The 13,024-nt window shown below is 40.1% G+C and overlaps 1 protein-coding gene across 4 annotated transcripts in view; it reads right to left on the bottom strand.

Annotated features, from left to right (window-relative positions):
- Positions 1 to 13,024, bottom strand: part of APP (amyloid beta precursor protein) — a 199,237-nt gene that overhangs the window by 81,727 nt on the left and 104,486 nt on the right. For all 4 annotated transcript variants that reach the window (XM_071433650.1, XM_071433649.1, XM_071433652.1 and 1 more), the window contains exons 4-6: positions 11,627 to 11,739; positions 9,991 to 10,184; positions 1,652 to 1,851 (exon numbers count right to left, since the gene is read on the bottom strand). In XM_071433650.1, coding sequence (XP_071289751.1) covers positions 1,652 to 1,851; positions 9,991 to 10,184; positions 11,627 to 11,739 — 507 coding nt within the window. The remainder of the gene's footprint in view (positions 1 to 1,651; positions 1,852 to 9,990; positions 10,185 to 11,626; positions 11,740 to 13,024) is intronic.

The following is a 13,024-nucleotide window of genomic DNA, read 5'->3' as shown; positions in this document are numbered from 1 at the left end:
TATAAATCTTAACCTCTTTGAAACATCACCCTCAGTAAAGAAACATTTCTACCAAATTTGTCCTCATTTCCACTCATCCCAAATCTCATTAAAGTCAAGTGTACTTTTTCTTTTTTCTTTCCCTTCAATATTCATTTACCAGTGAGAACACGGCATTTTATCCCCAGGGGGTAAAAGCTCACATATGGAAATATGTTTAATTGGTTTAAAGATATAAACTCCTCCTACCCCCTCCTCACTGAAAGGGCTCTCCAACAACTGAGCAAAACACTCAATAGCTATATAAGACAGAAACACACAAGACCAACTTGCCAGCCTTAGAAAGAAACATTTGCTGGTGATTTTAGCAAAGCTTTAGTGCTCCATGTAGACTGAACAGAGAAATATAAGCAAGTAACTCTGCTTTTCCCAAAGCATCCCCTGGGGATGCTTCTGTATCCTGGTGTGATAAACTGCAGCCAGCACACTCTCCTCTGACAAACACTGGAACCAAGGCTCAAGAGGAAGGGCCACTGCCACATGCAAAATGTGGGACTCCAATCCACTGGAGTCCCAAGAATACCCAGAGGCAGGGGATAGGGAAGCATGGGGAGACAGGCCAGATATTTTCTTACTCATTTCACAATAGCCCCAATTTCTATCATTTTCCCTCTGCCTCCTGCATTTCACAACTCCTTTCTTTTCAAATGTAGTCTTTAATCTCATTTTTAATACCATCTGCAGCATTTATCAGCAAAGATGTAAGCATTGTAGAAGAATTGGGATCTATTTGACTTAGATTTACACCACACTGAACTGCATTATTAAAATAGAAAAATAAGGATAATTAATTCCAATATGCATTGTAGGAGAAATGAGGCATTTTAAAAAACTATGTTGCTATGCTGACCATGAACTAGTGTAAAACTCAAATGTTAATATGCCTCTGTTAAGATTTTAAAATGCCTCTGTTAAGAACTAAAACATATAACGAGAATTCAATTTTAGAAAAGAAGAGCTCTTTCTCACTCCATGTATTCTATTTTTTCCTATTTCTTTCTTCCCCACACATTAAAACTCATTAGTTTAGGTTCATTTTTCTGCATAGTTATTTTAAATTTGTCTAACTTTACTGAATTACTAATTCATGGAGAAACATAACAAACAAGTATCTAACAGAATCACACAAAATGACCCATCACTGATGTTAATATGAGGGACCAAACCAGCTCATGATACCTCCTGCTTGGAACTGATACTTCATATCCTTCTGAAACTCATGTGCACGATAAATCATACACACTTTCCTGTCCTATTTGCTACATAGGACAGTTGAATTTTATTTAATGCTACTTTAAAATAAAATCAACTCTTCTGTTTCTGAACAAGAAATGTTGTGAACAACACACACAACAAACACAATTCAAGGACAGACATCCCTGTAGCATCTGCGCACCAGGAGGACTGGAGGTCAGAAAATCCAAAGGGTTGTGGCAGAACTAACCCCACAGAAAATTTGTAATGGGAAAGGGAAAGGTGAGGGGATTAAACACGTAAATTACAGGAGCCAAAAAGCACAACAACACTGCAGCTTTGGGTATTTTGCTGTTTGGAACATTTTTTTGTTGTAAAGTGCAAATATGCAAAGCAGCCCCAAGCCTGATGAACTTACCTCTGACAACCTCTTCCACAGACTCTGTAGTTGTGGTGGTAGTGGTTGCAATACTGGTAGTTCTTTCAGTTGCCTCCTCATACTCTTCTCCCGTCTCTTCAATTTCATCGCCATCATCATCGTCGTCATCAGCATCTTCATCTTCCACAACAGTTAGCTCCTCATCTTCCTCTGCTTGTTCTTCTGCTGCCTTATCATCGCTAAATTAAAAAAATTATCACATGTGTCAGCAACAAAATTACTTCAAGGTCATATGAGAGAACATTTTATTTGAAATCTCTGTAAGGAAAACAGTTACCCGTTTCTTAATCTCCCTCCCTTCCCTTTAAATAGAAAAGAAAAAACCTGGGACTCTGGAATGTCCCAAAAAGTAAGAAATACTTAAGAAATGTCTGAAGAAAAAAAAAAAAGGCCAACATTAGCATCCCATATTTTGATAGCTGAATAATACTGTAAACATGCTCACTCCATTATACCATCAACCAAATTTTATTTTGAAAGATCAACTTTGCACAAAATGCACTCAGTTGATGTGAAAGAAGCAAGAAAGTTCTTAGTTCCTCAGGAACTTTTCTTCCTCTCTCAGGAGACAGCTTATCTAGAGTTTCCCTGCATGCCTTTCATGAGGGCTACCAAGTGTTGAACTGACCTCGAATTACTGACTGCAGAGTTTCTCCTTCTGCTGTTACAAGTGCTATGTGAAAGGAAAGGACACTTCCACAGGACAACAGGAGGAAATACTGAAGTTGACTAGCCAATGCATTTGGTGGATTAAACGTCAAGAATCTTCTGGGATAATTTTTAGTTCTGTTCTGAGTGATACAGACAAACAGGTCAAAAAACATATGTTCAGCTACTGCTACTGTTGCCTTCAAAATATTTCTTGAACTTAACGCTCTGTTGTCACAAGGTTTCAGGTTTGTTTCTGATCTTCTACTTGAAATTTACTACTAATGAATAAATGATCTTTAAATAGGTAAATACGTAGTGACTTTCTGTCAACTTCGAGCACAAGTGGGTGTGAATCTTTCTCATGGCATCACATATGGTTGAACAGCCTTCTAGGTGAAGTTAACAACTTCTCCAACTCATTTCAGAGACCAAGCCTTTAATATTTCATTTTATATTATGCTGCCTACTACAACTTTGAAAGCGACCTTGGCAAAACAGAAGACAGTATGATTCCTTTTTAACAGGGCATTAAGAAGTTAAAACATGCTGATAAAGTTTTCATATGCCACAAACCTGACTCTACTAGGAGTTAAGCCTCTATACAAACAAAAATGATTTCCCTGTTTCCTTCTCCCCAAAATACCTGGCCTCCAGAAACACAAGAGAGACTTCAGATAATACTGCAGCATTCCCCTGGGGAAAATCCAGGTATGTTTTATGAATAGATGTGGTTAAAGCCACCTTGCAGAAGAGTCTGCATAAAAGATGACTTGTTTCCATTTACACAGGAGAAAAAGTTAAAAATGGCCACAAACCCACTTGGTTCCTCTTTAAATTTTTCTTGATTTCTAAAAACTGGCTTGGAAATTTCACCATCTCCACTGTATCATTCATCTGCAATGACATCATTGTGTGGAAGAATACGGCAATGGAAGTATTTGAGAAAGGAGACAGGATCATCCAGATTCTGCTGGAAGCCAGCTTTACCATTGAGAAGAGCAAAGTCAGGGGACCTGCTGCAAGATCCAGCTCCTGGGAGTAAAGTGGCAAGATGGATGGCGTCAGATTCCCACTGAAGTTATCAACAGGATCACCACAATGTCTCCACCAACCAGCAAGAAGGAAACACAAGCTTTCCTAGGCACCATAGGTTTTTCAGGAATGCACATTCCTGCGTATGGCCAAATCGTGAGCCCTCTCAACCTGGTTACCCACAAGAGGAATGATTTCCACTGGGGCCCTGAGCAGCAACAAGCCTTCGCCAAGGTGAAGCAAGAGATCGTTCATGCAGCTGCCCTTGGCCCAGTCAGGACAGGACCAGAGGTGAGGAATGTGCTTTACTCTGCAGCCAGGAACATGGCTGGTCCTGGAACCTTTGGCAGCAGGTGCCTGGGGAGACTCGAGGCTGACCACTGGGATTCTGGAGCTGAAGGTACAGAGGGTCCAAAGCCAACGACACTCCCACAGAGAAGGAAATCTTGGCTGCCTATGAAGGAGTTCAAGCTGCCTCGGAGGTGACTGGCACAGAAGCACAACTCCTCCTGGGATCCCAACTACTGGTGCTGGGGTGGATGTTTATAGGAAAGGTGCCCTCTACCCACCATGCCACATGGAGCAAATGGATTGCTCTTATCACTCAGCACTCCCATGTTAAAAACCCAAATTGCCCTGGGGTTTTGGAAATAATTACACACTGGCTGGAAGGTGAAAACGTTGGTCTTACTGATAAAGAAGAGCAGAAACAAGTGACACATGCTGAAAAAGCTCTACCAACTACTGTACAACCAACTACCAGCAGAAGAAAAACTCTTTTCCCTGACAGTTCCTGTTTCATCCTAGGGATGAACCAGAAGTGAAGAGCAGCCATATGGAGCCCCACACAACAGGTTGCACAAGCTACTGAAGGAGAGGGTGGATCAAGTCAACTTGCTGAACTCAAAGCTGTTCAGTTGGCCCTGGACATTGCTTAAAGAAAGTGGCCAAAGCTCTACCTTTATACCGATCCATGGATGGTAGCCAATGCTCTGTGGGGCTGCCTGGAAAGGTGGAAAAAAGCCACTACTGGCAGCATAGAAGAAAACCAATCTGGGCTGCTGATGAGTAAGAAGACATTGCCACTTGGATAGAGACTTACCACATTATTCACCTGCCACCTGTGAAAGTCTGTCATGTAGATGCCCATGTCCCCAGGAGTTGGGCTAATAAAGAATATTGAAATGACAAGCAGACAGACCAGGCTGTGAAAATAAAGGTGTCAAAGATAGATTTAGATTTGCAACACAAAGAAGAATTATTCCTAGCTTGATGGGCCCACGATGCCTCAGATCATCAGGGCAGAAATGTAATGAAATAAGTAGGCATGAGAGGGAAGAGAAGATCTAACCATAGACAATATTTCTTAGGTTATCCATGACTGTAAGACATGTGCTGCGATCAAGCAGGCCAAGCAGGTAAAACCTCTATGGTATGGTGGGCAGTGGTCCAAATGTAAGTATAGGAAGGCCTTGCAGATTGACTATATCACACTGCCTGAAACTTGCCAAAGGAAGCGCTGTGTGCTCACAATAGCAGAAACCACCGCTGGAGGGTTGGAAACCTACCCTGTGCCTCATGCCACTGTCTGGAGCACCATCCTGGGCCTTAAAAAGCAAATCCTTTGGAAGCATGGTACCCCTGAGAGAACTGAGTCTGACAACAGGACTTATATCAAGAATAGCCTTATAAACACCTAGAGAACATAGCATTATGTGGGTGTATCCTATTCCATGTCATGCACCAGTGGCTGGGAAAGTTGAACAATGAAATGAACTTATTAAAACCATCTTGAAGGCACTGAGTAAGAGGAGCCTCAAGGACTGGGAAATTAATTTAGCAAAGGCCACATGGTCAGTGAACACCTGAAGTTCCAACAACCAAGCAGGCCCTGTCCAATCTGTGCCCTTGCAAACAACAGATGGAGATAAAGTTCCAATGGTACACAAGGAGTACACTGAAAACAACTGTTTGGGTTAATTCTGCCTCCAGCAAGGACAATCCCATCCATGGAGCTGTCTTTGCTCATGGACCAGGTTGCACCTGGTGGGTGATGCAAAAGAATGGAGGGACCTGATGCATATCTTAAGAGGACCTTATTTTAAAGGTACTACCCATGACACTGTGCCTGTATCCATATCTGCTTATAGATACGTATACAACTAAGGTAGTGCACGTATGTATATAATTTGAAAGTTTAAATTTAATGTACCATGTTGGTACAGGAAAAAATTTGGGGTGGATAATGTTGAGGGGTTAGGTTTCTTTCCTTCTGTTGCTTTTTAAGTATAGATTTTTTCCTACAAATTGCTAAGAAACGCTAACAACAGAGTACTTAAAAAAAAACCAAAAAAAAAAAGAAGTGGCCTAACTTGGGAGAAGGCATCCGATGGCACTTCTCTTATCTGAGAGTTTCTCTCTGAGAGACAGAAGATGGGGCTAAGACAACTGCTACTTCTCGCTCTTGGCTTCAGAGGAGGATGGTTGGAGCTGCTGCTTGAAAAAGCAATTGCTGCTGCGGCCAGAGCCCAGCCTGGAGCTGGTTCTTCTGCCGTGGGGTGAGCTTCTACTCGTGAGAGCAGCCACTGAGACCTTATTATCACCTTCCTCACTAAAAGAGGGACCTATCACCATCTGCTCAGGTGCCTGTGATCCTGAGCTCGCCTCTCCCTGCCCGGCTGGGAGCCTGGCTGCCACCACCACACCCCTGCTGCTTCCTCAGCACTGCTCTGACTTTGATGCTGGTGTGTAGCCCCCCACCCCCTGCCTGACATCCTGCCGGCCCAGCTTGCTGCTTCTGAGTGTCCTGCTGAGGCACCGGCATCAGCTGCCCCAGGGAGTTGATGAAGCTCTTCCACAGCAGCCGCAGGGGAATCACCGCACCCGCCCTGCCCACCGGGAGCCAGCAGCACCCCTGCCAGCTCTGACCATCACTGCGCCAAAGAGCAAAGTGACTGCAGCTGAGAAGGCTGCTGCTGGGTTTCTGGTTCTGTTTGTTGTTAATGCTGTGGTTGTTATTGTTGTTTATTTGCTTTATTATACATACTAAAAAAACCCTGCTATTCCTATTCTCATATCTTTTCCTGAGAGCCTCCTTAATTTCAAAAATTCGGAGAGAAGGGGTTTACATTTTCCATTTCAAGGGAGGCTCCTGCCTTCCTTAGCAGATACCTGCCTTTCAAACCAAGACAACAGAGAAAACCTGGAAGTTTCCAGCTTGGCCATCACTCCTAAAGACGTTCAGTTTTGGACATCAAGGACACCAAGGCTTCCAGCTAGTTCCCACACACAGGCAGGAGGGCCACCAGGCTGTGCTGAGTTGCAAGAGCAGCCAGAGCTTGCAGGTCACTTGACTGAGCTGTAGCTATTCAGGGAGAGGGCTGCAGTTATACTGAAAGGCAGCACCTACATCTGACTGTCCCCCAGGCAGACTTCAAGGTAAATTTTAATTAAAGGTGATGATAGCAACAAGGAGCTCCACTGTTTAAAAATGCTTGTGACCTCTTTGTCAGAGTTAAAAACTATTTCAGGATGAGCATGACAAGACAATTTCAAAAGCACATGTGGATTCTGCCTCTTGGCCTCATGAATAAAATGGGTACATGTATCACCAAAATGTACCCTCCCACCTTCCTCCAAGTACTGCCAACAAGTCACATTCTTTTACATCCAGACCCAGGTGGTGGTCAGATATTGGGTGGGAAGGACACCCAACTATGAGGCACTGCAGCCCAAGCTACCTCCACATCCCCTCTAATAGTGTGGCTACAACATGCAGCTGAACTTTTCTTCCCCTTGTGGAGAAGAAAACACCCTTGACAAAGCAAAAAAAAAAAAAAAAAAAAAAAAAAAAAATATATATATATATATATATATATATATATATATATATATATATATATATATATATATACACACAGTGCCTCAGGGACAACTGTTGGAGGCGAAAACACAACAGTCTGAAAAAGGGCATTTATTAACTGAATGGCTGCAATGTGCTTCCCCTACACACTGAGAACCACAAATGCAAGTATTTTAAAATTTTAATCTGATAGCTTGGGATATAAAATCTCAAAACAGATCACCCACATTTGCTGGATTCTGCTCTGTCATAGTTTTGAGAAACAAGAATATAATCATCTGCTTTTCAGCTTGTCACCTCCACCTCAAACATGTCACCTTCACTCCTTCACTTTGACTTGGGAACCCATGTGAGGTGACAAATGTAGACTTGAGTAAGCACTTTAAACAGATGTGCTTTAATAGCAGAGAATATTGGCAATTTAGCATTAGCAAAGTGTTCTCCTACCTTACACTTCCTTTCTCCTTCACAATCAGTTTAAGACTAAGGCATATATGTATCAATAGCCACACAAACATATGCTCAGATATGAATAAATATACACACACAAAATATTTTAATTATCACATACTGCCATGTAAGATTTTTTAAAAATATATACATATATATAACTAAAATTCAAGAGTATTTCTAGCTGCAATACACACAGCTTAAATGTACTTGGCTTAAGAGGCAGCAAGAAATGGGTGAGTCATTCTAAAAGAACTACCAATTACTTGGCTCTTCATCTGCAGATGAAGGACAAGTGCCCCATAGAAGGGCACTTTCATTTTCCTTTTGCAAGCACTTCTGAGGGAGGGGAGGGTAAAAAGAAATCAGTATTCGCTTGGAATTTCAGAAATGGATTGAAACTCAATTACAGCTCCCATTCCTAGAGAAGACAAAGTTCATGAAATTATTCTTGAACTCATCTCTTCAGATATTAAACTGCCTTATGAGGAAGAAAACTGACTACAATAGTAAATTAAAATGTTCAGTGAAAAACACAAAGAAGACAGAAATACAGCAGATATCTGTCTTACAAACAAGTACTCTATACCCCTGTAAGCTCTTTTATTTAAAATATTTTGGCATCTTTGATCTTGTATGTATAAGACATGTACTTTATATATAGGTGTATAAATATAATAAATATGTTACCTATATATTTAATAGATATTTAAGATAGATGGATAGATCTTTCTTGTGTGAATATATTTTTATATAATGAAAAAACCAAACATTTCCATGAGAACAAAGTCTGCACTCATTTCTTAGGATAAGAGAACATTTAAACACCCAATCAAAATCTAAATTAAATATACAGAAATGACACAGCAAAAGCCCAAAAGCAGCTTTACAAATCCTACTGAAAGGGTTATAAATTGTGACACTGACAGTTGTTAGGACTACAAATCAGAAGAAAGTCCAAAGATATCAATATGGAATATGCAAAGTTCTTTGATGTAGGCTTTTGCACCAAACAGTCTGACCATTAACTCCTGTTTATGACAGAAAATTGGAAATTACCATTGGGAAGTATTTATTTTAAACTTATTCCATTATTCACAAAGGACTCTACCTTGCAGCACTTACCAATGCTTTGTCAGGAAAGATTTAGTTGCCCACCATTATATATGTTCTCATTATTCTAGGTCTTAATGACACCTAGAATTGCATCAAATTACAGCAATTCAGTCTCTGTCCTTCATCTCTGCACTGTTCTTTGAATTGTTTCCATCTAAATTATTAGCAAGTCCAAACATAACACAATTCAGACCTATAAACTTTCTGCATTATTCACATAATTTGGTCCCCATTTATTTTCTGGTTATTTCTTGAAACCACTTGCAATCAGCCCCATGTTTAAGATTTTGTGCATTATTTATACAAAAAAGAAGTAGAAGCACTGCACTAGCACAGTGTAAAGTGATGAAAGCCTGGGGAGCACAAACAGAATTTGAACATTGATCTTAGTTTATGAAGAAAGCCATCTTTGCAAGTTGCTGACATCCAGTTGCAAGGACATGACTTGTGGTACTCTGCTCTTCCAATTGCTGTCTGACATGCTCAGGAGAGTGATATGAAAAGGCTTTAACAGCATTAGACCACTCAGTTACCACTGAGTGTTACAACAGAGTTATAACCCATGTCTGGCTCAAAATTAACCTATGTGCACAGGGCATGGGAAGGGTAAGGACAGGGATGGTATCCTCTCACCCATCACTGCCTTGCAAAGGACACCTCCAGGTTCCTTCTCAACAGCAGCAAATTAACAAATCTGTCAAAGGCTAGATACTAAAGCACATTTTCTTTTAGATCATGTTTAGAAACTAATTGTCAGCAGAAAAATGTTCTTATATCAATAACAACATATAATATAATATATAATTAGCACACAGCTAATGCCTATTATGAATGAAGACATTTCAAGAACTCCACTGGTTACGTTGGCTGATAGCTGCTGCAGTACCCCAGACTGCACGTGAAGCATCTTAGGAGTACTCCATTTGTCATTTATTTGTCAAAAAATATGAATTTAGGCATTTTTGTTATAAATATGGCAATAATTCTCGCAGAAGAAATTATAAAGGCACTAAAAAGTGTGCCTTAAAAATGTATCTTTTAACAGTAACCTTTACTGTAGAAAGCTAAAAATAAAAAGAACACCGACGTTTTCAACCACTGTAAATGCAAGTTCATGTATAAGGTGCAAAGACTCCTCTATGCCAAGGTCTTTTAGACAGATTTTTGGCATCTTAATAACAAGTTGAAGGGTACAAAGTCACTGTACCTTCCATCTGCATAGTCTGCATCTGCACCTCCCCACCAGACATCTGAATCATCATCTTCAGCATCAGCTGAATCAAGATTGTCACTTTCCTCTGCTACGGAGCAGCAGACAAACTCCACACCACGAAACTTGTCAATTCCACAGGGCAGCAGCATGCCATAGTCGTGCAGATTCATGCTCTTCTCACTACAGGACTGCAGAAAAGAGGGGGAAAAAAACCAGCAACAATATTAGCACGGAGGAAAAAATCTCACAGACCTTGAGAAAATATGAAGGGACTACATACTGCCTTGGGAAGTCAAAGCTGGTGAACTGCATCATCTCTGAAATTTGAAAGACAATTCAGAAAGATCACACTTGCATTCACTACTTTACTGTAAGCAGCTCCCTACCCTACTGCAAGCAACAAGCTCTCCTATCAGTCTTTCTCAGAACAAAAGGCTTGTCTTCTCCTATATACATGAGAACTCCTAATTTTCCTGTATAAAATCTTCACAGGCTCTGCCTCAAAAACAAAAAATATGATGACAGAATAATTATTTGATGTGTTAATCCCAATCCTGATGCATTATGCTATTGAAAACTTCGCTTCAAGGTAAATCAACATTTGAAACACCTCTTACAGTAGAAACACACTGTGTCTGGTCTGACATCACTGCCAGTACAGTATCTCCTAGCTTTGTTTGCAAAACAGTCAGCTGGGCATAATCATACCTTAAAGATACAGTGATGTGTGACAGATGAAAAAAGGAAAATGGTTCAGTGTTGCACAGTGATGATGTCCTTCCAGGCCACTGCCATTTCAAGTTTGCAAATAGTCAAAATGAACTAGAATTCCTTTGTGGAAAGGCTGGTGCCTTACATGTTTTATTAAAGTATAATTCAAACAAGAACTGAAAATTTGAAAAGCTGCTGATCCCATTTCAAATTTCATCTCCAGAAGGTGGAATAACGTACAAGCTAAGAGGATCCAAAAAAAACAGCAATCAGAAATGCTGGAAATTCATCTCAGTTTTTATTCCTAAATCTCTCTGTGGAAATCTCTCTGTGTTTTGGAAAACTCCAAAACACATTAGCAATTGTAACACTAAGTTTATTTCTATTTTCAGTAAAGCACTGTTAAATTGTAAAATCTCTGTGCCTGCAAAATGCCTTTGGCTGGTCCTTGTTTGATCAGCTCTCCTACCCTTTTCTGCTGAATTTCACATAGTGCATTCCCTGAGGCCTGTTTGATCTCTGTGGGCATCTGGCATACCAGTATCCATGATAATTACTGGATAATATCCACCCAGGATAATTATTCAAAATAAATCCTAGGCATTTAGTTCCAGTGCTAACACAGGAAAGTGGAGGAAGTAGAAAACACAGTGAGTTTGTGAGTGATTGCGAAGAAAAAAATAATGCTATGAAAGAGGGTCAATGTTCAAAGGTCAGTGGTAAATATTCAGTCATGGTCTCTATTGTGCTCTGACTCCCATTTCCTACCTTATAAAAAAATCCCAAAATGCTCCTCACTCAAACATTTGAAAGTACTGGTTTTTGTTTTCCATGTTGCTGCTATATTTTAAATCATCCTCAGAAGAGTGACACAGCTTTAAAGAAGGAAGGTAGGAAATTTTAAGACAGATGAATGTACCTCTTTAGCAACAGTATGCCAATGCAGGTGAGTTTCACACACATCCATTCTTTCCTGGTGAAGGAACTTGCACTTGTCTGGCACCAGAAGGGCATCACTCACAAACTCGCCCACTGGAAGGGAAAAGAAAAGAAATTAACACCCAAGAAATATTACTTTTACTTCCAACATCTCATCCTGTTAAACCTCTAGCTACTCCTAGCAGCTTTTGTGAATGAGTGGCAAGTTTGCAGAGAATGGAACAGTTTCTAGATGGTGCTTCAAATTATGACCATCTTTCAACTCCCCATTGGAAAGGAGCTCCAGCCTTTGATCTCATATATATTTGTTTATTAAAACCTCAGCAGAATAAAACTTGCAGGACCCATTGCAGATAGGTGTGGTGCAACATGAAGTCAGGAGTTGGCAGGTCTAATTCCAGGAAGGGGACTACAGGGGCAGAGAGGGACAACTACATTTTGCTTCTTAATAGCAGTAAGGAAGGGTATGAAGTGTTCTGAAATACTTTGGTGTTCTACATAAAAGAAATGACACCACCATCTTGTTTCACAGCAATTGAGAATATTTCCATTGATATAGTGCTAACAGCAACACAGTCAACTCAGTTATTTTTGCTGCTGCAGCCTCTTCATTGCATCCTCATTTCATCAGCCAGATGAAATTCATGTTAGCCCAGAAGGCTGATAAGCAAGTAGAGCTTATCATCCAAGAAATAAGATGATTCATGATCACCAGAATATCTGGTCAGATCAAACTGGGTGAAGAGCCTTTTTTCTCAAGGACATAACTGACCAAAGAGATTGTGCCATCTTCAACAGCAGAACAAAAATTTATTTACATGCTTAGAAAATGAACACTGCTCACAGCACCAGTACTCAGAAACTCATGTGCTAAGTAACATGATTTATTTAAATCATTTATTAATGATTTAACTAAAATCATTGTAATTCTGTACAATTCTGATGTTGCAAATTAATAACCCCAAACCTTCTCAAAGATATTTTTTAAAGGGAAAATTACATAGTACTTTAGAGAAGTGTATATACTGAACATATACTAAATTGTGAAAGCACATGACTCAGCTGGCATAAATCAGCTCCCTAAAGCCCACTTGTCTGTCACCTACAAAAAACTACAGTCTGTGCTACAGGAAAGAATCAAGATGGTCCAATGGCTATTAGGATGCAATAACAGGTTAATTGATCAAAATTAAATGACTACAAGTTTACTGTTGAGTAGTCATCTCAGAGAGCTGATGAAGTGGCCGGCCCCTAAGGCTTACAATTAAAAAGTCAGTTTTAAAAATAATCAACACCAATACATAGGAAAAAAGCAGAATTCAACAAACAAACCTTTGTTATATGCCACAACAAGATGTGTATTTCACACTAAATTCCT

Source organism: Agelaius tricolor, unplaced genomic scaffold (genome assembly GCF_023055355.1).
Source record: "Agelaius tricolor isolate 1412-34295 unplaced genomic scaffold, bAgeTri1.0.p SCAF_9, whole genome shotgun sequence".
Taxonomy (NCBI): domain Eukaryota; kingdom Metazoa; phylum Chordata; class Aves; order Passeriformes; family Icteridae; genus Agelaius; species Agelaius tricolor.
Note: the sequence above shows the minus strand (reverse complement) of the source record. Positions and strands in the feature narration are given on the sequence as shown.